The sequence below is a fragment of the Eptatretus burgeri genome, chromosome 8 (assembly GCF_056783735.1).
Source record: "Eptatretus burgeri isolate ZD-2024b chromosome 8, Ebu_testis_v1, whole genome shotgun sequence".
In the NCBI taxonomy this organism is placed as follows: domain Eukaryota; kingdom Metazoa; phylum Chordata; class Myxini; order Myxiniformes; family Myxinidae; genus Eptatretus; species Eptatretus burgeri.
Window position 1 is genome coordinate 46,853,086 of NC_140968.1, and position 24,000 is coordinate 46,877,085.

Below are 24,000 nucleotides of genomic sequence, written 5' to 3' on the forward strand. Positions count from 1 at the left end.
ACAGAGGAAGGAAGATAAGGAGACTTGGTGGTGGAATGAGGAAGTACAGGAAAGTATAAGGAAGAAGGGGTTGGCGAAAAAGAAGTGGGATAGTCAGAGAGATGAAGAAAGTCGGCAGGAGTACAAGGAGTGGCATTGAAAAGCAAAGAGAGAGGTGGCTAAGGCCAAGGAAAAGGCATATGACGAGCTGTATGAGAAGTTGGATACAAAAGAAGGGGAAAAGGATTTATACCGATTGGCAAGACAGAGGGACCGAGCTGGGAAGGATGTGCTGCAGGTTAGGGTGATAAAGGACGCAAATGGGAATGTGCTGACAAGCGAGGAGAGTGTGTTGAGAAGGTGGATGGAGTACTTTGAGGAGCTGATGAATGAAGAAAATGAGAGAGAGAAGGTTGGAAGAGGTGGAGATAGTGAATCTGGAAGTGGGGTGGATCAGTAAGGATGAAGTGAGGACTGCTATGAAGAAGATGAAAAGTGGAAAGGCGGTTGGCCCAGATGGTATACCAGTGGAGGGATGGAAGTGCTTAGGAGAGATGGCAGTGGGGTTGTTAACCAGATTGTTTAATAAAGTCTTGGAAAGTGAGAGGATGCCGGAGGAGTGGAGATTAAGTGTACTGGTTCCGATTTTCAAGAATAAGGGTGATGTGCAGAGCTGTGGAAATTTCAGAGGGATAAAGTTGTTAAGCCACACCATGAAGTTGTGGGAAAGAGTAGTGGAAGCTCGGTTGAGAGGAGAGGTGAAGATCTGTGAGCAGCAATATGGGTTTATGCCAGGAAAGAGCACCACTGATGCGATGTTTGCTTTGAGAATGTTGATGGAGAAGTATAGGGAAGGCCAGAAAGAGTTACATTGTGTGTTTGTGGATTTAGAGAAAGCCTATGATAGGGTGCCAAGAGAGGAGTTGTTGTATTGTATGAGGAAGTCGGGAGTGTTGGAGAAGTATGTGAGGATCGTGCAGGATATGTATGAGGACAGTGTGACAGCGGTGAGGTGTGCGGTAGGAATGACGGACCGGTTTAAGGTTAAAGTGGGATTGCACCAAGGATCGACTCTGAGCCCTTTCCTGTTTGCAATGGTGATGGACAGGTTGACGGACGAGATCAGACTGGAGTCTCCATGGACCATGATGTTCGCGGATGACATCATGATCTGTAGGGAGAGTAGGGAGCAGGCTGAATCGAGCCTTGAGAGGTGGAGGTACGCACTGGAGAGAAGGGGAATGTTCGTCAATAGGAGTAAGACGGAGTACATGTGCGTAAATGAGAGGGAGGGTGGTGGTATGGTGCGGTTGCAAGGAGTTGAGGTGGGGAAGGTGGATTGGTTTAAATACTTGGGATCAACTGTCCAAAGTAGCGGAGAGTGTGGGAGAGAAGTGAAAAAGAGAGTGCAGGCAGGATGGAGTGGGTGGAGAAGAGTTGCAGGAGTGATTTGTGACAGAAGGGTAGCTGGAAGAGTGAAGGGGAAAGTATACAAGACGGTAGTGAGACCAGCTATGTTGTATCGTTTGGAGGCGGTGGCGCTAACAAAAAGACAGGAAGCAGAGCTGGAGGTGGCAGAGTTAAAGATGCTGCGATTCTCGTTGGGAGTGACGAGGATGGATAGGATAAGAAATGAGTGTATTAGAGGGACAGCGCAGGTAGGACGGTTTGGAGACAAAGTGAGAGAGGCGAGATTGAGATGGTTTGGACATGTGCACAGGAGGGAAACGGAGTATATCGGGAGAAGGATGTTGAAGATGGAGCCGCCAGGCAGGAGGAGAAGAGGAAGGCCAAAGAAGAGGTTCATGGATACGGTGAGGGCGGACATGCGGGTGGTTGGAGTGTCAATGGAAGATGTGGAGGATAGAGCGAAATGGAGACAGTTGATCCGCTGTGGCGACCCCTAACGGGAGCAAGCCGAAAGAGGAAGAAGAAGATATATATATATATATATATATATATATATATATATATATATATATATATATATATATATATATATATATATATATATATATATATATATATATATATATATATATACATATATTCACATATCAATCTGATTCCGAATGCCCTTTGCTTGATTCCATCACCGCTATCTTGGCTCCGATTGGCTGGAGCAGATTTGCCCGAGATCACGTACCATTCGTGTTATTACCTCCAACCATTGTTGGAGAAATCGCTGTAATCTTTCTGTGTTGAAATAGATTAAGAGAATGTACAAATTCCTTTTGTCGACACAATGTGGCGTCCATGGAATGGATGAAGGTTGCTTCTAACACACATAAATGCATTATAGTTTGACCACGGCTTAAAATCTTAAAACATATCTGCATTGTACTGGTCTGCACAATCTGGATTGGCCTCCAGGTGCCGTACAATGGCAGAACAAGAAGAAGAAGAAGAAGAAGAAGAAGAAGAAGAAGAAGAAGAAGAACTAGAAGAAGAAGAAGAAGAACTAGAAGAAGAAGAAGAACCAGAAGAAGAAGAAGAAGAACTAGAAGAAGAAGAAGAAGAACTAGAAGAAGAAGAAAAACCAGAAGAAGAAGAAGAAGAACTAGAAGAAGAAGAAGAACTAGAAGAAGAAGAAGAAGAACTAGAAGAAGAAGAAGAAGAAGAAGAAGAAGAAGAAGAAGAATAAGAAGAAGAACTAGAAGAAGAACTAGAAGAAGAACTAGAAGAAGAAGAAGAAGAAGAAGAAGAAGTGTGGTGAATTAACGTGAATCGAGGGACATGACGCGGGATCACATGTTGTGCGTCTCGCGTATAAGGGGAGGTCTCTGCGGCACGGGTGGATTGTCCCCGGGGCATTGCTATTGACATCGGCTGTCCACTTGATGCTCGTTAACTGAAGGTGCTCATTGACTGGTGAGAATGGAGATTATATCGAACTCCGTGCTTACGCGGATTAGTCTGCAATGGTTAACTGCACATGTATACGTTACTGCTTATGTACTCCTAGCTGAACCTGTATTTCCTGGTGTGTCCACAGAAGCGGCTCCAATCAAATGGAATAAAGCCTAAACTCTGAAGGTTCTTCCCTCGCTCTTATTTCAATTTATTCCATTTGATTTTCTCGGCTCTCTCAACCAAAGATGGACAAGATCTACAAACCAGAGAGGTTCGACGCAGACCCAAACACGACTGACGCAGAAATGAAATGGTCACATTGGTTCTGCTCCTTCTCACACTATCTGACCATCATCGCGGAGGGAGCTGACAAATTTGCCGCTCTCGTGAATCATGTCTCGCCCGGCGTGTACAGGCTCTTCTCGGGGTGCGACACTTACGAAGCAGCGATTGACGTACTGCAGGCGCTCTACGTGAAGCCCAAAAACGAGGTATACATACGACATCTTCTCAACACACGCAAGCAAGCAGCCGGGGAGACAATCGATCAGTTCCTGCAAGCTCTGAATCAGCTGGGAAAAGACTGCAGCTTCCGGGCGGTAAGCGCCGAGGAACACCGAAAGGAAGCCACACGGGAGGCATTCATCCAAGGACTCAGATCAGCCCACATACGGCAACGCTTACTAGAGAAAGCGCAACCCACTCTTGACAAGGTAGTCGATCAGGCTCGAGCGATGGATACGGCTCAGCAGCAATCTGAGTCATTTGGGACACCGATGCTGCTCATGAACGCTGCTACGATGGGAACCCAAGGAACCCCACTGGCACAGACACAGCCAGACATGAGGGATGGAGAAACACCCGAGGAGCCGGATACCCAGACCTCGTCAAACTCCTCAGCAACTGCTCCGGTCGGTAAATGCTTCTTTTGTGGGTACAAAAGGCATCCTCGTCAAAAATGTCCAGCCAGAGATGCCACATGCATGAATTGCGACAAGAAAGGGCATTATGCCAGGGTATGTAAATCTACTCTAAGAAGGAATAAACCCACTTCTGCGGCTCTCTACTCGCAAAATAAATTGACTGCAGCCTCCCCGGGGAATCTATCCAAGGCTATCATCAACGTGCGAATTAACGGGCATATGGCTGAGGCACTGATTGATACCGGTAGCTCTGAAAGTTTCGTCAACAGCTCGCTAGTGAAGGGCAGGAAATGGGTAATCCACCCGACTGACAATACGGTATGCATGGCCGCCACCTCACTACAATCCCGCGTACGAGGGTACTGCAATGTTGAATTGGACGTAAAAGGGTACACGCATCGGGATGTAAGGGTACTGGTGCTTCGTGATTTGTGCGCAGACGTAATTCTGGGTCATAATGTCCTCAAGCAGCACACGAGCGTCGAAATACCCTTTGGAGGAAGCAAGCCTCGTCTAATTTTAAATGCGCTGACCACCGCGGAGGTGACGTCCCCCCAGCTGTTCGCTAACTTGTCGCCGGTCTGCAAACCGATAGCGATCAAATCGCGGCGATATACCACTGCTGACATGAATTTCATCACTTCAGAAACCAAGCGATTACTGGAGGAGGGAATTATAGAACCGAGCGATTCGCCATGGCGCGCACAGGTGTTAGTGACCAGCAGTCAGAACCATAAGAGACGGATGGTTGTCGATTATTCCCAAACGGTCAATCGCTTCACCCAACTCGACGCCTACCCCCTGCCGCGCATAGATGAGATGGTCGAACGCGTGGCCAATTATAAGGTATTCAGTACCATCGACTTGCGAAGCGCCTATCATCAAATTCCCATCCGAGAGGAAGACAAACCGTACACTGCATTCCAGGCAGGGCGGCGCCTCTACCAGTTCAGGAGGATACCATTCGGTGTCACGAATGGAGTAGCTTGCTTCCAACGGGTTATGGACGACATCATCTCAGATGAAAACCTCGAAGACACTTTTGTTTACGTGGATAATGTCACAGTGTGCGGTAGGGATCAGAGGGAACATGATAGGAATCTGGACAGATTCTTGAGCATTGCTGGAAAATATAATCTGACTCTCAACTACGAGAAATGCGTATTCTCGGCAAGGTCAATTGACCTTCTCGGCTACACGATAGCCAACGGCACAATTAAGCCTGATCCTGAGCGATTGCGCCCGCTCCGTGAGCTTCCACCACCTCAGGACTTGCAGACAATGCGCCGGGTGATCGGGATGTTCGCTTACTATGCAAGATGGATTTCGCAATACTCCGAGAAAATATATCCCCTAGTGCATTGCAAAAACTTTCCACCAGATGCCGCTGTCGTGAAAGCTTTCCACGATCTCAAGGATGATATCAGTAAGTCCGTGGTTTTATCGATCGACAGCTCGGTGCCCTTCGTGGTGGAGACCGACGCTTCAAATCACGCCATAGCTGCAACACTTAATCAGTCTGGGCGGCCGGTCGCTTTCTTCTCGAGAACTCTCTCTAGAAGCGAGCAGAGACACTCGGCAATAGAGAAGGAGGCGTACGCCATCGTCGAAGCGCTGCGTAAATGGAGACATTATTTACTGGGAAACCACTTCACGCTCGTTACGGACCAACGATCCGTGGCTTTCATGTTTGATGGGAAAAATAACGGGAAAATTAAGAATGAAAAAATTATGAGATGGCGGATAGACCTAGCCTGCTACAGGTACGACATTGTTTACCGGCCCGGGAAGGAAAACCCTGCTGCAGATACCTTCTCCCGGGTCTACAGTTCGGCAACAATCAGTCAGGCTTTGCAAGACCTCCATGTGTCTCTGTGCCACCCAGGGGTAACCAGGATGGCACATTTCGTACGCAGACAAAATCTTCCCTATTCTGTTGAAGATATTAAACAAATGAATGCTTCATGCCCTGTTTGTGCTGAACTAAAACCCAGATTCTTTGGCGCGGCATCTGGCAGACTGATCAAGGCTACTTCCCCCTTCGAGAGACTAAACATCGACTTCAAAGGGCCCCTGCCCACCGAGACAGACAACAGATACATATTCACCGTTGTTGATGAATATTCAAGGTTCCCTTTCGCGTTTCCGTGCTCGGATATGACCTCGGGCACTGTCGTAAAATGTCTCTCTGACGTCTTCGCTATGTTTGGGAGACCTTCGTACATACATTCAGACAGAGGGCCGTGTTTCATGTCGGCCGGGCTAAAACAATTCCTATTAGAGCACGGCATAGCAACTAGTCGAACGACGGGTTACAACCCACAGGGAAACGGGCAGGTGGAAAGGTATAATGGAGTTATTTGGAAAGCCATAACTCTGGCGCTGAAATCGAGAGGACTGGGCCCCGAGCGATGGGAGGTTGCTCTTCCTGACGCAATGAATTCCATACGCTCTTTGCTCTGCACGTCCACAAATGCCACTCCTCACGAACGTATGTTTACTCACCAACGACGTTATGTTGACAGTCAAACGGTGCCCAACTGGCTGACCCACCCCGGTACAGTGTTCATGAAACGCCCGGTACGACAAAGCAAGTATGAACCGCTGGTGGAGGGGATCGAACTCATTGACACTAATCCAGAGTATGCTCATGTCAGGCTCCCGGATGGCAGGGAGACCACTGTGTCGGTTCGCCATCTGGCTCCCGCCGGTACTCCTCCCGCCGGTACACCACCTCCTGGCTCTCCTCCTTCTGACATGTCCCGCCCAGGAACTCCGCCAGGCCACGGGCTACCGTGTTCCCCCCGAGAGCGATCGAGGAGTCATCCCCGGCACAAGTCGAGGCTCACCAAGAGGATCGGGAGTCTCCCTCAAGTGAAACTGCCGTTTACTCCCGGAGAGGTCGACGAATAAGGCCCCCTCGACGACTCAATCTGTAAAGGGGATTATCGGCATTCTCGCTGCTCATGCTCCTATATGCCCATTATATCATATATCGATGCTCATTTCCATGCTCCTACAACTCAAAATAATCACTGCTTGGCATGTATGCTTCTGTAGATCAATTAGTCCGCGTTGCTTGAAATGTATGCTCCTATAGTGCTAAAGCAATCATGGTGTGTAAGATGGGCCCCTAGTTACATTTTAAAGGTGAGGAGAATGTGGTGAATTAACGTGAATCGAGGGACATGACGCGGGATCACATGTTGTGCGTCTCGCGTATAAGGGGAGGTCTCTGCGGCACGAGTGGATTGTCCCCGGGGCATTGCTATTGACATCGGCTGTCCACTTGATGCTCGTTAACTGAAGGTGCTCATTGACTGGTGAGAATGGAGATTATATCGAACTCCGTGCTTACGCGGATTAGTCTGCAATGGTTAACTGCACATGTATACGTTTCTGCTTATGTACTCCTAGCTGAACCTGTATTTCCTGGTGTGTCCACAGAAGCGGCTCCAATCAAATGGAATAAAGCCTAAACTCTGAAGGTTCATCTCTCGCTCTTATTTCAAGAAGAACTAGAAGAAGAAGAAGAAGAACTAGAAGAAGAAGAAGAAGAAGAAGAAGAAGAACTAGAAGAAGAAGAAGACCTAGAAGAACTAGAAGAAGAAGAAGAAGAAGAAGAAGAAGATGTAGTGGCCAAAGGTCTTTGAACGTTCTTGCATGCTCATACTGGTTGCGTCCTCGTTCCCAAGTTCTTTCCTCGGATCACCAGGGGGACATGCCGTTTGATGTGATCAGCCAATCTTTGGGTTGTCCGTCCCACATACCGAGCTTCACATCGGCACTTAAACACATTTATAACTTTGCGAACTTGTGAGGTTTGAAGCACATCCTTGTTGACTGACGTAAGCAGACAGCGATAGGTAAAAATTACTCCAGGTTGCACAGCCAGATACGTGTGAGAAACAGTATGTTTAATTTGTTCTTCGAACCTTCGTGATGAATGTCCTTTCCATGGCATCCTGATCTATACTGGACACTGCTCAGGACTGATCTTCTGTTCCTTTGTTCTGTTGAGAAACTTGTGTACGAATCTCCTAATTATCCACTCTGGATAACCATTTTCACCAAGTATCTTCATGATTTTGTCGATTTCAACAGGAAGCTTACCAGGTGAGCAAATCCTCTGAGCTCTGTTAACAAGGGTGTTAATCAAGGCAATTTTGTATCTCCTTCAGCTGAAGGAGTCCCAGTGGGTGTAATGTCCTGTGAAGGTAGGCATCCGGTAGATGGATGTAATGAAACCACATGTGGTTCTTTCAACCGACACATCCAAGAATGATAAGATATTTGCAGATTCCAGCTCCATGGTGAACTGCAGCGCTGGGTGGAGCATATTGAGCCTTGTCAAGAATGTATCACATGCCATCTGAGACTCAAACAGGGCAAAAATGTATATATATATATATATATATATATATATATATATATATATATATATATATGTATATATATATATATATATGCAGAAAGATACACTACCGGTCAAGAGTTTTAGAACACCCCCATTTTTCCAGTTTTTACTGAAACTTAAGCAGTTTAATGTTTCAATGTACTCTGAAATTAAAGCATCGAACAAATAAACAATTGCAGATAAAAAAGATATCATGGAATAGTTTTGTTGAACAAAATTTAACCTCAATGTTTGACTCATCAAAGTAGCCACCTTTTGCAGATATAACAGCCGAACATACTCGTGGCATTCTTTCTACAATGGAAATCAAATATTGTTCGAAAAGTTCTTCCCAACACTGTTGCAGGTTTCCACAAATGTGTTGCACTTGTCGGTTGCTTTGCTTTCACCCTTCTGTCCAGTTCATCCCAAACCAGCTCAATGGGGTTTAAGTCTGCAGACTGTGCTGGCCATTCCATGATTTGAAGCATACCGTCTTGTTCTTTTCTTCTGAGGTAGTTCTGACATAGCCTGGAGATATGTTTTGGGTCGTTTTGGGTTATCCTGCTGTAGGATAAACCCCTGCCCAACTAGGCGTATTGCATGGCGCTGCAAAATGCTGTGGTAGCCCTTATGGTTCAGGGTACCAGTCACTCTGTGCAAGTCGCTGACTCTGGATCCAGCAAAAGAGCCCCAGATCATCACGCTTCCTCCTCCATGTTTGACAGATGGTGTCACACACTGTGGAACCATCCTTTCGCCGACTCGACAGCGTACAAAAACCCTGTGTGATGAACCGAAGATTTCAAATTTTGATTCAACAGTCCACAGGGTTTATTCTAAGGAAAATTTACAACTGCACAAACTCTGATGCGAGGCAGGGGTGGGAAAAATGGAGGCTGCGAAGCAGCCGAGCACGACGGCATTTGAAAGTGACATTGACAAGCACATGATGGAGGTACTGGTGCCCTTCTTGAAGCTACAAGATGCTGACATCAAGGCTGTTCATCAGCTGATATGTCCAGATTTGGACCTTGAGGAACTCGGTATGGAATACCAAGATCTTGTGTCTTCTGGACAAGGAAGAGACTTAACTCTCAACAAGCTGGTCAAGTATCTGGTGTCTGAAGAACTGTTTCCAAATCTGGTGAAGGCATTAAGCAGAGTTGTGGCTGCCAAGCCTAATTCAGCAGATGTTGAGCGTCTTATAAGTCGCAGCAATGTTCTGAAAACATGTGAAAGATCAAGAATGTCAGTGGAGACGGAAAATCTGTATTTGTACATACATTACAACATGCCACCATTAGAAGCATTTGATCCAAGGGAGGTGGTTATGATTTGGCTGTCATCAAACCCAGGTCGAAAAACCAGTTAAAACCAGTACACATTTTCAACTGGTCTCTATTGGTTCTAATTGGTCTTTAACTGGTCTCTATTGGTTTCAACTGGTACCAGTTAAATTCAGTCAGAATTCCAATTTCCCAGTTGAAAAAACCAGTCGCTCATATTTGTACCAGTTAAAGTCTTACTGGTTCCAGTTGATACCAGTTGCAATGTACTGGTCCCAGTTGATACCAGTTGCAATGTACTGGTCTCCCAGTTGATACCAGTTACAATGTACTGGTCCCAGTTGATACCAGTTAGTTAAATACATGTATTTCAACTGGTAATATATCACTCTATTCCAATTTCCATATTAAAACCAGTAAGAAACCAACTGGCTTTACTGGTACCAGTTGGCTACTGGTTTTCAACTGGTACCAGTTGACCAGTAAGCTACTGGTCTTTACTGCTTTTTTGACCTGGGAAGGCACGCAGAAACAAAAGCCATGACAAAGCAAAGTTTCAAGTCCACTTCAAGGGAGTTTTCACAGTAGCAGAACAAAAAGTAGAGGATGACGAGCTTGACGAGGTGGAGGTACCACCTAAGAAGAAGGTCAAGAAATTCTAACTTCTTACACCTTTGCTTACTTGGACAGGTTCAAATGTTCATTTTCGTTAAGTTCTACAGATTTTGTTTAATCTTATTCATGCCAAAGACAGCTAGCGAGTTGGACTTACCTGAAACTTGGTTCTAATGTTAGTCATAGTCAACCTCAGGCTCAGGTTTATGATTTTGTTATTTGTGTGACTATGAGCAATCACTTGTGGTTTCACATCTACTGTAAATACGTTTGATAATCCTCACTGTTTCAGATATAATTTGTAATGTGAAATGTGATAGAATTTGTCATATATTATTATTTATGTAATTTGTATCATTGCATTATATTGTAAGTTTAATTAAAAAAATAAGTTTTGGTCAGCTATCAGACTATCAGTGATGTCTATTGTGGTTCCTTCCTAGTTTATGACACCCTAGCCACGCAAATTCAAACAACGAACAAGTTGACAACTGCACAAATCTGGATTTACAACTGCACATTTTGAATTTACAACTGCACAAAAGGGGTACAACTGCACGTTAGAATAAACCCTGATGGTCCATAAGACCTTCCAGTTTTCAGTAGTCCACTCGTGGAGCTTCATGGCCCAGGCAAGCCTCTTTTTATTATTTTGCCATCTTAGCAATGGCTTTCTTACTGCCACTTGACCTGTCAAACCTGCAGCTCGAAGTCTTCTCTTCACAGTTGAAACTGAGACTTCCTTACTTCGACCAGTGTTAAGCTGTCCTGTGAGCCACCGATCACGCAAGCTGTTGACTCAGAAACTTGTCTTCTGATCGTGTTGTGGCTTTGGGTCTGCCAGACCTCTTCCTGTCAGAGTTTCTTCCAGTTTCCAAGTGCCTTTTGATGGTGTAGGAAACTGTGCTCACTAACACCTTAATTTGCTTTGCAATTTCTCTTAAGGAAAGACCTACACTTTTAAGAGTTATAATGGTCTGTCTGTTTTCCTTTGTTCATTGTCTTTTTCTTGTCATTATGATAGCAATATACTACTTCCTGCAGTGTAATAATGTCCAAATAATGCTTCAGAGGTTGTAGCAACACAGTCTGTTTCAACACTGCTTTTATACAGACAGAGGGTTTGTAACTAATCAACAAAAGTTGGGACACCTGTAGGAATTGTTTGCATCATCTTTCAAGGCTTAATTTACTTCCATTGCTGCAGAACAGCTGCAGTTGCTAACCCATTACTTGTTCCCTGAAAAGGGCCTTTTTTAGCAACTCTGAAATTTACATTATTTTTAAGTTTTTGGGAACCTAAATTTCTTTTTTTTTTTAACCTCTGGCAGTTTATCGCTTTGCTTTGTACCATTTCAGGTTATTCACTGGACTTGAACTGCTTAAATTTCAGTAAAAACTGGAAAATTGGGTGTGTTCTAAAACTTTTTACCGGTAGTGTAGATATATATATATATATATATATATATATATATATATATATATATATATATATATATATATATATATATATATATATATATGTATGCCTCACCACACCATCTCCCAAGCTGTGTGTGACAAAGTAAAATGCTTGTGACACACAGCTTGGGAGAGGGTCAAAAGTCCAACTCATAGCCCTGGCAACTGGCCCAGTGTGTTGTAAATGTATGACACCATCATGCAGTTTCAAAAAAAAAAATACCCCAAAAGGTCTAATTGCTGTAATTTTCCAGGAAAAATCAAGCTTTTTCATCAAGCTGATGTTCAATGATTAGCTCACATTTTAATCAACAAATATTAAGATATTTCACTGGCACAAAATACTTTTGAACAGAAGTTCGAAAAATTTGACAGTAAGGTAAACGTTATGTCTCACTTGGTTAATATAAATAGCCTTTGAAAGTTCTCACAACATTATGAAAGTTCGGCATCAAGGGGTCTGGTACAACGAGTTAGGGTGGTCGTAAGGCAGTGGTCTTTCACTCAGAGAGTGGTGAATACATTGGGTAGTCTCCCTGTAAAGGAAGTGACAGTAGTCGGTGGATCGAGTCGTCGGAAGAGTCGGTGGATCGTTGTAAAATCGAGTTGCATAGATGTCTGGAAGTTGTTGAGATGGGGGAGTACGACGACGTTGGCATGACTGCACAGGCTTTATGGGCCTAATGGCATCCTCCTGCATTGAAGTTCCTTGCATTTCTTTGTAAACAATAATGAATGTTATTTTTTTGGAAGATAACATCATCACAGTGAAGTGTTATGTATCATAACCAGTCATATCCCTTGTCTCGGTGAAACGATTTGCATCAGTGCATCACAAGCTGTAGTTTTCCAGTGAAATGTAAACTTTCGACATCAACCTGATGAAAGATTAGGTCTCATTTTATTAATAAAGCAATATGAAGAAATTTCACTGTCTTCACAACTTTATCGTGTCCTCACAACAACCATCTCACACAAGGATATAGATATCCCCCAACCCCCATCCACAAATCCAAGCATGGGCTTGCTTGCTGTTTTCAACTGAATCCATAGCTCATGATGGTGGGATGCCAAGTTCAAATCCCATATACATATGATGCCAATTTGTCCATTGTCTACTAATGTGCTTGTGAATTTATAAAATTGCACTCGTATCCTCGTCTCTGCACGTTATTTGTATACAAGGTCTCCCATGAACCTCGCCGTAGGATCTCAGATCAATGAAAGAAACTTTTTTTTAGTAATGGATGAAATCAACAGGACGTTGATTGAAGTCTCCTTACTACCATGGGAAGCAAGGAGAAACTGATGTTTTGGGAATTAACCTTTCATCAGAACAAAAGAGGGTCATACTTAGAGGACTTAGATGAAAGGTTAATACCCAAAACGCCAGCTTTTCCTTGCTCCCCACGGTGGTTAGGAGACCTCATTTGACATCCTGTTGATTTCATCCATTGTTCTTCCTGTCCACAGATGCAGATCGATACTAGCCTTCACCAGCAAGCATAGTCCTTCATTCCTCATTATTAGCACCCTTCCTCCATTTCTCAACATGGACCCTCTCCTCCACACCTCCCATCCCACCTCAGATAGTCTGTGGGATTGTCGATGTGGTTTGACATTAACATGTGGTGTTCATCCCTTTTCACTCAATGAATGCAGTGTCATGGTGATCTACTAGCTTACATTTCAGATCTTTTTTTCCAGAGATGGTTCAGGAGTGTGCAGAAAGCTCCCCCATGGCCTATTTTTGGTATCGGGAAACTCTCAATGTTACCACAAGTCTGGAGGAGGGAGGTGGTCTGCAGTGGTGGCTTGTTTTGTGCCAGTGCCTCGCTTGGATCATTGTATACATCTGCACGAGCCGTGGCATTGAAACCAGCGGGAAGGTTTTTACCACTACCATCACCATCACAGTCATTGCCATAACCACAAAGACAGAACCTTGGGATTTTCACAAGAACTTTCCCACAGATCTGTGTGTTCCTTCGTTTGACGGATAAATATTTCTTATCTAAACTTGCATAGCATTGTAGACCATAATATTTCGATGTCCATGGTTCACAAAAAAACTGATTTATATGCATGTGCACCAAAAAGTTAATGTTGTGCAACAATATAAGGATAAATAATTTACAGCAACAATTATTGAAGAAAATACTTATTTGGATTTTTTGGGGGAACACTGTTTAATCGAGCAAATCGCAAGTGAAAACATAACTCTAGTTTTGCTCAAATGATGCCACAGAAGTTTTTCCATTCAATGTTTGACAACTGACAAGGAATACATCGGTGGGTCCACCCAATCCCCCTGTCATCCCTGCACCCACCTGTCATCCCTGCACCCCCTGTCATCCCTGCACCCCCTGTCATCCCTGCACCCCCCTGTCATCCCTGCACCCACCTGTCATCCCTGCACCCACCTGTCATCCCTGCACCCACCTGTCATCCCTGCACCCACCTGTCATCCCTGCACCCACTTGTCATCCCTGCACCTACCTGTCATCCCTGCACCCACCTGTTATCCCTGACACAATGCAACTCTTCATACTCTTGTCTGCCTGTGCATTGCTGCAGTGTCTGTAACACTGCAGATTAGAAACACAAAATTAATTAACACTATCTGAATTGAGACATTGGTGCACTTCATAGGGTGGAACTGTTGTCGAATTGTCGTTGTGTGTAAAAAAAAGAAATCACAAACGTCTTTTAGAGATACCGATTGACAACTATTATTTCAACAAAACGGTCATCCTTAGTTTTCCATAACATGTTCTCACTTGGGCATGGTTTTATATTTTGTTAATGCTTAGTATGCCAGTCTGCTAAGATTGAATGACAGCCAAGTTTATGTCCAGACTAATTTTGTTGTGTGCACCCATCATGTTTATTTCACGTTCACTATTCATTGTCCAGGTTTGTAATGAAAGGATGCATAGAATGACCGTTTCTTGCATCAATCGTCTATTTCCAATAGATATTCAAAAATGATTGTCTTAACATGACCTTAACACTCCTGCTTTTAATCATCAATTCTCATGTCATTGTACCAATCACTTTTTGGAGATGTATGTGGACATCACTCGTGATAGATGTGTTTACAATCCCCTGCCCCCTTCCTCCTCAAAACCACGTCAATGTATGTACAGGACATGGCTGTATAAGAGTTGTCTTTGCAAACAATTCACGATATTCAGATATAAAACAGGAAGCATTTCTTTCGGGGTAGCTCTCATATTTCATGATATGTAACAAACAAATTTCCTTACATGTTGTACGCAGTACGTTTTCAATACAACTTCTGACAATGTCTTGGATTTACTCGGTAGAGGATTTGAAGAGCTTTGCTGTGACTTGTGTTGAGGTTAATTTTCTGTGATTTGTGTATTAATGAAATCACTCTTTCCAACAGGCTGCATATGTCACAGCAACATTTCCATACGTGGTGCTTTTGTGCTTCCTGATCGGTGCTATGACATTGGAAGGAGCAACAAATGGTCTTGTATACCTCTTCACACCTGATGTGAGTTTCCTGCGCTGGTGTGTGTGTGTGTGTGTGTGTGTGTGTGTGTGTGTGTGTGTGTGTGTGTGTGTGTGTGTGTGTGTGTGTGTGTGTGTGTGTGTGTGTGTGTGTGTGTGTGTGTGAGTGTGAGAGAGAGAGAGAGACCTCAATGATGGTGCCGTGGCTTTATCCCGACACTAAAAATTCCATGCTGAGGCACGTGGCTGGAAATGATCTGTAAATCGGACGTAAAATGGTTGCTGTGTGCCGGAGTTGGAGAATATTTTGTCACTCACTTCCCAAAAAATTTTCTTTGTAAAATTTTTTTTTCATAAAATAAGAAAAGTTTTTATTGCGGCTAGTAAAATTTTCTCATGATTTTCTTGTTTCAAGATAACTTTTCTAATTTTAAGAAAATATTTTCTTACGAAGAAAATTATTTTTAGTGGCGTAGTTTTGCTTCATTCCTGCTACACAAACTTCCTTGTCGTCGCTTACCTGTAATACAACACAGAACGTTATTTACTTGTAGGGGTAACATGACGCATGAACCCCTCCTTGACTAGATAGCTAATTATATTGTTCTTTTGCAGGTGGAAATATTGAAGAATCCCAAAGTGTGGATGGATGCAGCAACTCAGATCTTCTTCTCATTGGGTTTGGGTGTTGGCAGCCTCATTGCATTCTCAAGCTACAATCCCATCAAGTATTATATGGGCATTTCCTCTCGCCCACTCCTCATTAAACTCCTTTCAGAGCCCCCACTCCCTCTGCTCCTTCATCTTCCCATTCTTTTGCATCCTTCTCTAATCTTTACCTCCACCACCAAAGGTCGACGGAGGTTATGTTTTCATCCCCTTTCTGTTTGTTTTCATCTGTGAGCAGGATATCTTTAAAAAGTTGAGGATGGATTTGGACGAAATCTGGTGGAGAGGTTGGGTGTGGGATAGGGATGAATTGATTAGATTTTGGTGAAGATCCAGATCCGGACACTTGAATTTTTAAAAGTGATGCTTCACAATTGGGAGAGAGGCCAACAAACGATATATAGCACGATATCTCAAAATGTTGTGGACGGATTCGGACAAACGATGGTGAACAGGTTGGATGTGTGACAAGGGAGAATTGAATTGATTTTTGGGACGGTCCGGATCTGGATACTATTATTTTGAAAGGAATTCTTCCCCATTGAGAGATAAGGTAGTGTTTGCATTTGTCTTCCCCAAATACAATATCTATATATTAATACTGAAGGACCAATTTTGTGCTCCTCCTCGCGGTCACGTCACGTTTTTCTCGGTACTGTGACCTGGACTGAAAGAAACTTCGTACCTGTAAGAGTGCATCGCACATAGTGGCAATAGTCAAACTTCAACTCTGAAGCAGAATAAACACTTTTCGTTTTACATTCGTTTACATGGCGACGTGTGATGTCACCGCTGAGAGGCGTAAGTACGTCATGACATTACCGTTCATTCGCTGACGTCATTACGTCTGTCGTCGACAGACCGTCACTGCTGAGAGGTGTAATTCCACTCCTCGAAAATAGCGTCTGCAATGTAAAACCCTCTTCTGCACATGCTGGCTACTCCAGAATGTGAATTTGACACAAAAAATGTAACAAGAAACATTGTATCTTGTATATATAAATGAATACTGAAGGACCAATTTTGTGCTCCTCCTCGCGGTCGCGTCACGTTTTTCTCGGTACTGTGACCTGGAATGAAAGAAACTTCGTACCTGTAAGAGTGCATCGCACATAGTGGCAATAGTCAACTTTCAACTCTGAAGCAAAATAAACACTTTTCGTTGAGACGGGGGGGGGGAGGAGTGAAGAGGCGGGGGGCAAGGTAAGCAAATGCGTGCGTGTGTGTGTGAAGAGGTGGGTGCGGGGCCGGGGTAATTAAATTTTTGGGCAAGGGTAAGCAAATTGAAGGCGGGAGGGAATGGGGCAGGGGCGGGGGCAAGCACGCCCTGTTCAGTCCATGTCCCTCGAGTGTGGGTGAGCTGGTGAGGCTGGTTGAATGAACGGAATCCGTCTGTGACGGGGTTTCGGCTTGTAACCATAACTACTGATGTAACTCTGACTACATCTTTCCTTTCTCAGGAACCTTTTGGAATGCCATCGTTCTATTACTATTGACATACTATGGTCTATTCAATACACTAATGCCTTCTAATAACTACAATTGACATGGACCACCTTCTTTCGGACCACTCTTTTTACCAGCGTCAAGTCTCAAAAGATCTAAAACACATGTAGATTGTGTTATAATTGCACAGAGGATGGTATGCAATCCAGAATAACAGGAGGTTGTTAAAAAGGTATACTTGTGGGTGACAGGGTGTAAGTAGAGTGGATGGGATGTCGGGATCAATGGAACTGCTTATCACAACAGCAACACAACAACCGGTGCAGGAAGCCAGGCTCAGTGAGGTGATGAATTTTATGCGATGATTTCAACTGCCATTCAGCTGAGTGTTTGGGTGTAAGTCCACATACCTCCAGTCAGTGGAATGGCAGAAAAGGCCTTCTGTGAGGGTGTCGGGCCTTCACACAATTAATCAACGATTCAACCCCAGAGTTATCGAAATGGATTGATTTATCTCTTGGTCTTGGTAAATGGCAAACTTCCCTTCCCTGGTTAAGAATTATTCTTCTGTCGAGGGTCTTCTGACCATGTGATTGTAAAAAAAAAGTCAATTTCACCAGCTGTCTTCAAAGGCCTTCTGTGGTATGAAGAAGTTGAGTGATTTAATACCGTTGCCTAAAGCCTGGCCTGCAATTTTCTTCCTCATTTACAGAGTAGTTAATCCCTTCTTTTCTTCTTTAAACGAACTGTTCCAGCAATTCCTTCCACAAAGACATGCTTTCTTTGCTTCCACTCGCCGATGCAAAGGCAAGCAATTCACACCACACCTGAACCCTCATTTTCATAGCAGCATCTTGACAGCTCACTCAGCTCACAATAACTCCCCAAAGATTACTTGACACACAAACAGACTTCTCCCTGGCATATATATCTATATCTCTCCATATCTCTCTCTCTCTCTCTCTCTCTCTCTCTCTCTCTCTCTCTCTCTCTCTCTCTCTCTCTCTCTCTCTCTCTCTTTTGCTCTCTCTCTCTCTCTCTCTCTCTCTCTCTCTCTTTCGCTCTCTCTCTCTCTCTCTCTCTTTCGCTCTCTCTCTCTCTCTCTCTCTTTTGCTCTCTCTCTCTCTCTCTCTCTCTTTCGCTCTCTCTCTCTTTCGCTCTCTCTCTCTCTCTCTCTCTTTCGCTCTCTCTCTCTCTTTCTCTCTCTCTTTCTCTCTCTCTCTTTCTCTCTCTCTTTCTCTTTCTCTTTCTCTCTCTCTCTCTCTTTCTCTCTCTCTCTTTCTCTCTCTCTCTTTCTTTCTCTCTCTTTCTCTCTCTCTTTCTCTCTCTCTCTTTCTCTCTCTCTTTCTCTCTCTCTTTCTCTCTCTCTTTCTCTCTCTCTTTCTCTCTTTCTTTCTTTCTCTCTCTTTTTTTTTTCTTCTCTTTCTTCTCTCTCAAACATTTCTCCAGCAGCAAGCCCTGCAAAGTTAAAATCAAATGCCAGACACAAAGACTTGCAGTCTCACTGCCTGTTGGTTGATGAAGTGAGGAACTGTTCAGCAATGTTGAGTTATTAGCACACCCGGAGTCGAGTCTCATGGCATGAGCTTGATCCATTCGTTTTGATTGATTTTTTTTTATCAATGTCTGACAAAGATGTCTCCTTGTCCCAAAGCTTTTCTGCAGCGTCAATCTGTCACGATGTCCCATCTCATTTACTTTGAATCCCCATTCATAGGGAGATGTTAATTACCGGGTTTAATGAAATTTCCATTAACTCCAATATCCCAAGGCTTGACTTCTATTTCCCGGTGAAGGTTCAGCCTCTCGAGACGAGTCACGAGTTTGGAAAATTGCGACTCAAGTATGATTCGAGTCAAAGTCTCTGACTCGAAGACTGCAGGCCTGCTTCTCAGCAAAGTGGTGTTGAGGATTTACAACAGAGTCAAAAGGGTGCGAATGTCGAGACAACGATCACAATTGATCCAGTCACATAACCCCAAGGAAGCCAGCAGCTTCAAATCAAGTGCGGAATAAAATATCATCGACGCCATCATAACACTTGCTTACCACCAAGAGAATTATGTGAAGGATACCTTGGGGGTGTTGGTGGCAGATCTTTGCAAGTAGGGATGGATGTCAGACCTGAGAGAGAGAGAGAGAGAGAGAGAGAGAGAGAGAGAGAGAGAGAGAGAGAGAGAGAGAGAGAGAGAGAGAGAGAGAGAGAGAGAGAGAGAGAGAGAGAGAGAGAGAGAGAGAGAGAGAGAGAGAGAGAGAGAGAGAGAGAGAGAGAGAGAGAGAGAGAGAGAGAGAGAGAGAGAGAGAGAGAGAGAGAGAGAGAGAGAGAGAGAGAGAGAGAGAGAGAGAGAGAGAGAGAGAGAGAGAGAGAGAGAGAGAGAGAGAGAGAGATTTTGCTTAATGTTTAAAAAGGAACCCAAACGCTCAGACCACCACAATGCTAATATATCCCTCAATACCCTACAAAATAGATATGATGTGTCTTTTTCCAGTTTCCGATTTTTAAAGTAGGTAATTTTACGATTAAAAGTCGAAATCCTCTTCTTCTTCTTCTTCTTCAAATTAGCCATGACGTCACATCAGGAAGTTGACCATCACATCTGTGCTCTCTCCTGGTTTCATCGTGGTAAGATTCAATTAAAATGGCGAATAATTCTCGATTATCCACAAATCTAACGAGTCGATGCGTCCTTGGTGCTTGTATAGCAACACAAACCGAGATGGTTTCGTGCTACACCAATGGCCGAAGGGCACTAAGTTTGCCATAAATTAGACAAGTTTTATCCTAAATAATTGAGTGTGGATCGGGCCTACAGAATGCTCGCTTTTGTGCTCAGAACATGTTACAGAGAACTGTTATGAAACAACAGAGATGGATAGATCTTGTGGTTATCCACCACGATTAAGAGAGGATGCCATCCCCATAATTAAGTGGAAGTAACAGCCATCACTGGCAACTGTCGCACCACCTCTATGGATGTGCACACGACGCAGACGATATGAGCGGTGAATCAAACACCTGTTGCCATTGCATGGCAGTTACCGCAAGAGCACCTGAAAATAATTATCTATTAACAACACAACTTTCTACAAATCAAATGAACCACCATATTTTTATAGTGGTGAGAAAGTATGTATGCGTCATCGTCTAATCCTCCGAAAGGATTTGTCCTGGGACGCTAAAACTTTCAGGGTCCCTCCACCAACCCCTCACAACCCCCCATCAACAATCACCCAACAATAGCTACCACCATCCCACAGCTCCTCTCCACCATAGTACCACTCCCCCCTCCACAGGGGCGAGACATCAATATCTGACGGACACAACGATGGGACACGGCTCAGACATAAATGGCATCCGGGGAAAGTATTCAATGTGTTGATCTTGTAACATACAAGACACCTGGTCAGCCTGCGACGATGGCACAAAGCATTCAACGCCCATTTTGTCCACGGTGTCCGAGTGTGCCCGGGTGGTGTTGGCTGTTGGGCGGTGATGGGTATTTCTGCTCGAGTAATATATAAACTGATTTATCAATTAATACAAAATGCTTCCCTTATAAACTGTCAATTGAACGAAAAGCAAACCCAACCAAGCTGTAGTTGACATGCGACCAGTGTTTTCATCTTTTTAACACCTCCATCTTCACTTTCACCTTCTTCTGAATCGCTCGCACAAGCCTCAAAATGATTCGGTTCAACAATCCCTTCAAAAGCATTCCCATCACTATTTTTGTCTCCAATCGTTTCTTCAAAATCTTACTGATCAGTTTCAACATATTGGGAACCTTCGGAGTTGCTAATGACGGTGGAATTGGTATCGGAATCCGAGCTCGACATGCGCTGTTTCTCGATGTAAAGAAGCCACCATTTGGATCATGGTGGGTTCAATGTGTGACATCACTGGCAAAATCGACAATCGACACACTCGCTCTTTTTTCGACACTTTGTGATTGGGGAAAAAAATGATTCTAAATTTTGTTTCCTTCAAATTAGACTGTGATTAATGAATGTTTCATTCCATTATCATCATAATATCAAGGGAACAGTTTGTCTCACACCAATGCATACTAGTTTAAAACTTTGTGAAATAGACTTGAATAAATATCATTGGAATTTGCCTACTGGATTGTAAAGGCAAGTTGCTCGTCAGTTGCTCTCTCCATATTCCTTCACATACTGACCTGAACAATTGAGCTGTTTGTTCTAAACATAATCGGCACAACAAAGCATTCATCCCGCCATGGCAGCATTGTTGTTGCCATGACATGCAATGGTTGCTGTTGTGTTTTTATGCCATTTAAAAGATTGTGTCTATTTTGCTCCGGCAGGAATGACTGTGAGAGGGATGCAGTACTCGTATCATTGATTAACAGCGCAACTTCACTTTTTGCAGCAATTCCCGTTTTTGCCATTTTGGGGTTTAAAGCAACCCTGAACTTCAACGTCTGCATGGACAGGTATTTGAGAAAATATTTCATCAAGAAGCAGAAACAACCAACAGGGTGCAGACCTCGTTAAACGATAAAAGACCTCATGGAGGCTGTCGAGCTATAGATAGGATGTACACAAAAATGGTGGAACTTTAATCCCACCCACTTCCCTGTTTTTATCCACTTTCCCTCGACATATCTTTATGTCTAATACATTCACCTTCACTTCCCTCTCCCCCTCCTCTTTCCTCCCAATCATATATTTTCCTATATGATCTATTGTACTCCCACTTCTATTATCTTGTGTTAATATTCTTTCTTCTAAATTTACCCCACACCGTAATCACTTCCACCCCCACAGCTTCCACCACCCAATCCCTATGCAAATGTAATATGGGGATGGAAACTTGCTAATAGGCCATGCCTTTTGAAAATAGACTAAATCATTGTGTCAGCATACTGATGTACATACAGTTTATTGGGGGCAGTAGCACGATAACCAAATGCAAACCCACTCCCTGGTTAGAATCCCAATGGAATCTGATTATTGAAACTGTAGTCTGTCACTGTGCCAGCAGAGGACACTATGTGGATGTTCAAGATCTTTTATGACATCTTTCACGTGAGTAGGCAATTAGTCTTGTATTCTGGCCAAATGTAAAATTAATTGTGTGGGCGAATCATCCATTACAAGGAAATGTCTACGCATTGCTCAATTCTGATGAGAGCTCATGAGATATGTCATGCATTTATCATGAAATCCTGTGAGTTTTTGATGAGAAGTTGACAACAACCTCTTCAGTTCCCATGAAGGGATAGGATCAACTCTGTCTTCATCATTAGATCCTTCCTTGTTGATAACCCCTTGATTCTTAAACAGCCATCCTCCAACGTAGATATCATAACATAGACCGAGGCTTAATTTTGGTGAATACAGTGCACTGTTTCTAATTAAGTACCAAGTTCAATCGGTCAGAACACAACTGATGGAGCATCAGTGCTCTCAGACCATGTGATTCTTTAAATATTCCCCTCGTATCTAATTTTGCTATTTTTCTGATTTACCCACTAATGCACCTCTTCAGGCTGGCATATCCATGAGGATATGGATAAAATGAAGAATGTACATGTTTGTCCACAACCACCTGCTCTTTCAGAATACCACCGGAATCAATTAATTCCCCAAAAAATTCTCATGCAATGCACATATTTTGCCAGATTTCACCATTTCTTTAAAAAGAAACAAGTGAGTTATAAGCAAAGCAGAAACTTGGATGCAAGTACAAATGTGGGATTGGGAGCTGTTTTGTGGCTAGCAGTTTTTCTTTATTCAATTTGCAGGAATATTCTGTTACTCGTGAATGAATTTGATGCTGCTGAAGAAACTGTTACTCGAGAGAGCTATTCAGATCAACTAAACATGTACAACCAGTCGTGTCCACATCGTGTTTCTTTGCTGGATTTAAAGGAATGCAAGCTGGAAGACTTTTTAAATGAGGTAGATTATAAATCCTCATGCCAGGAATGTTATTTTTATACATGGGACAATCAACGCAACTCATTTGTGGTGAATTTGTTGTACCCGTTTGAATGTGACTTCATTGACGTTCTTCAGTGTGATTGCTCTGAAAGTATGTTATTGTTCTTTTCAGTTGGGCTGCATGTTTCTGCTTTGCTCATTTTGTTCTGGTGTCAACACTGTGCGCAACACGAGTCCTTTTTTCTAAAATAAACAAACAACGCGACATATTTTAGAACATGACTAACACCGTGACATGTTTTCCAACATAAGCTGACACCGTGATATGTTTTCTAACATAAACTAACATCGTGACATGTTTTCTAACATAAGCTAACATCGTGATATGTTTTCTAACATAAGCTAATACTGTGACATATTTTAGAACATGACTAACACCATGACATGTTTTCTAACATAATCTAACATCGTGACATGTTTTCTAACATAAGCTAACATCGTGACATGTTTTCTCACATAAGCTAACATCGTGACATGTTTTCTAACATAAGCTCACATCATGACATGTTTTCTAACATAAGCTAATACCGTGACATGTTTTCTAACATAAGCTAATACCGTGACATGTTTTCTAACATAAACTAATACCGTGACATGTTTTCTAACATAAACTAATACCGTGATATGTTATCTAACATAAGCTAATACCGTGAAATGTTTTCTAACATAAGCTAATACCGTGACATGTTTTCCAACATAAGCAAACATCGTGACATGTTTTCTAACATGAGCTAACATCGTGACATGTTTTCTAACATAAGCTAATACCGTGACATGTTTTCTAACATAAGCTAATACCGTGACATGTTTTCTAACATAAACTAATACCGTGAAATGTTTTCTAAAATAAGCTAATACCGTGACATGTTTTCTAACATAAACTAATACCGTGACATGTTTTCTAACATAAACTAATACC

General features: G+C 43.1%; 1 protein-coding gene across 4 annotated transcripts in view; it reads left to right on the forward strand.

Moving 5' to 3' along the window:
- The window catches only part of LOC147021666 (sodium-dependent neutral amino acid transporter B(0)AT1-like), a 61,380-nt gene that overhangs the window by 16,643 nt on the left and 20,737 nt on the right, over positions 1 to 24,000 (forward strand). For all 4 annotated transcript variants that reach the window (XM_085891886.1, XM_085891887.1, XM_085891889.1 and 1 more), the window contains 5 exons: positions 13,224 to 13,405; positions 14,929 to 15,039; positions 15,612 to 15,724; positions 21,440 to 21,568; positions 22,883 to 23,039. In XM_085891886.1, the coding sequence (XP_085748012.1) occupies positions 13,224 to 13,405; positions 14,929 to 15,039; positions 15,612 to 15,724; positions 21,440 to 21,568; positions 22,883 to 23,039 (692 nt within the window). The remainder of the gene's footprint in view (positions 1 to 13,223; positions 13,406 to 14,928; positions 15,040 to 15,611; positions 15,725 to 21,439; positions 21,569 to 22,882; positions 23,040 to 24,000) is intronic.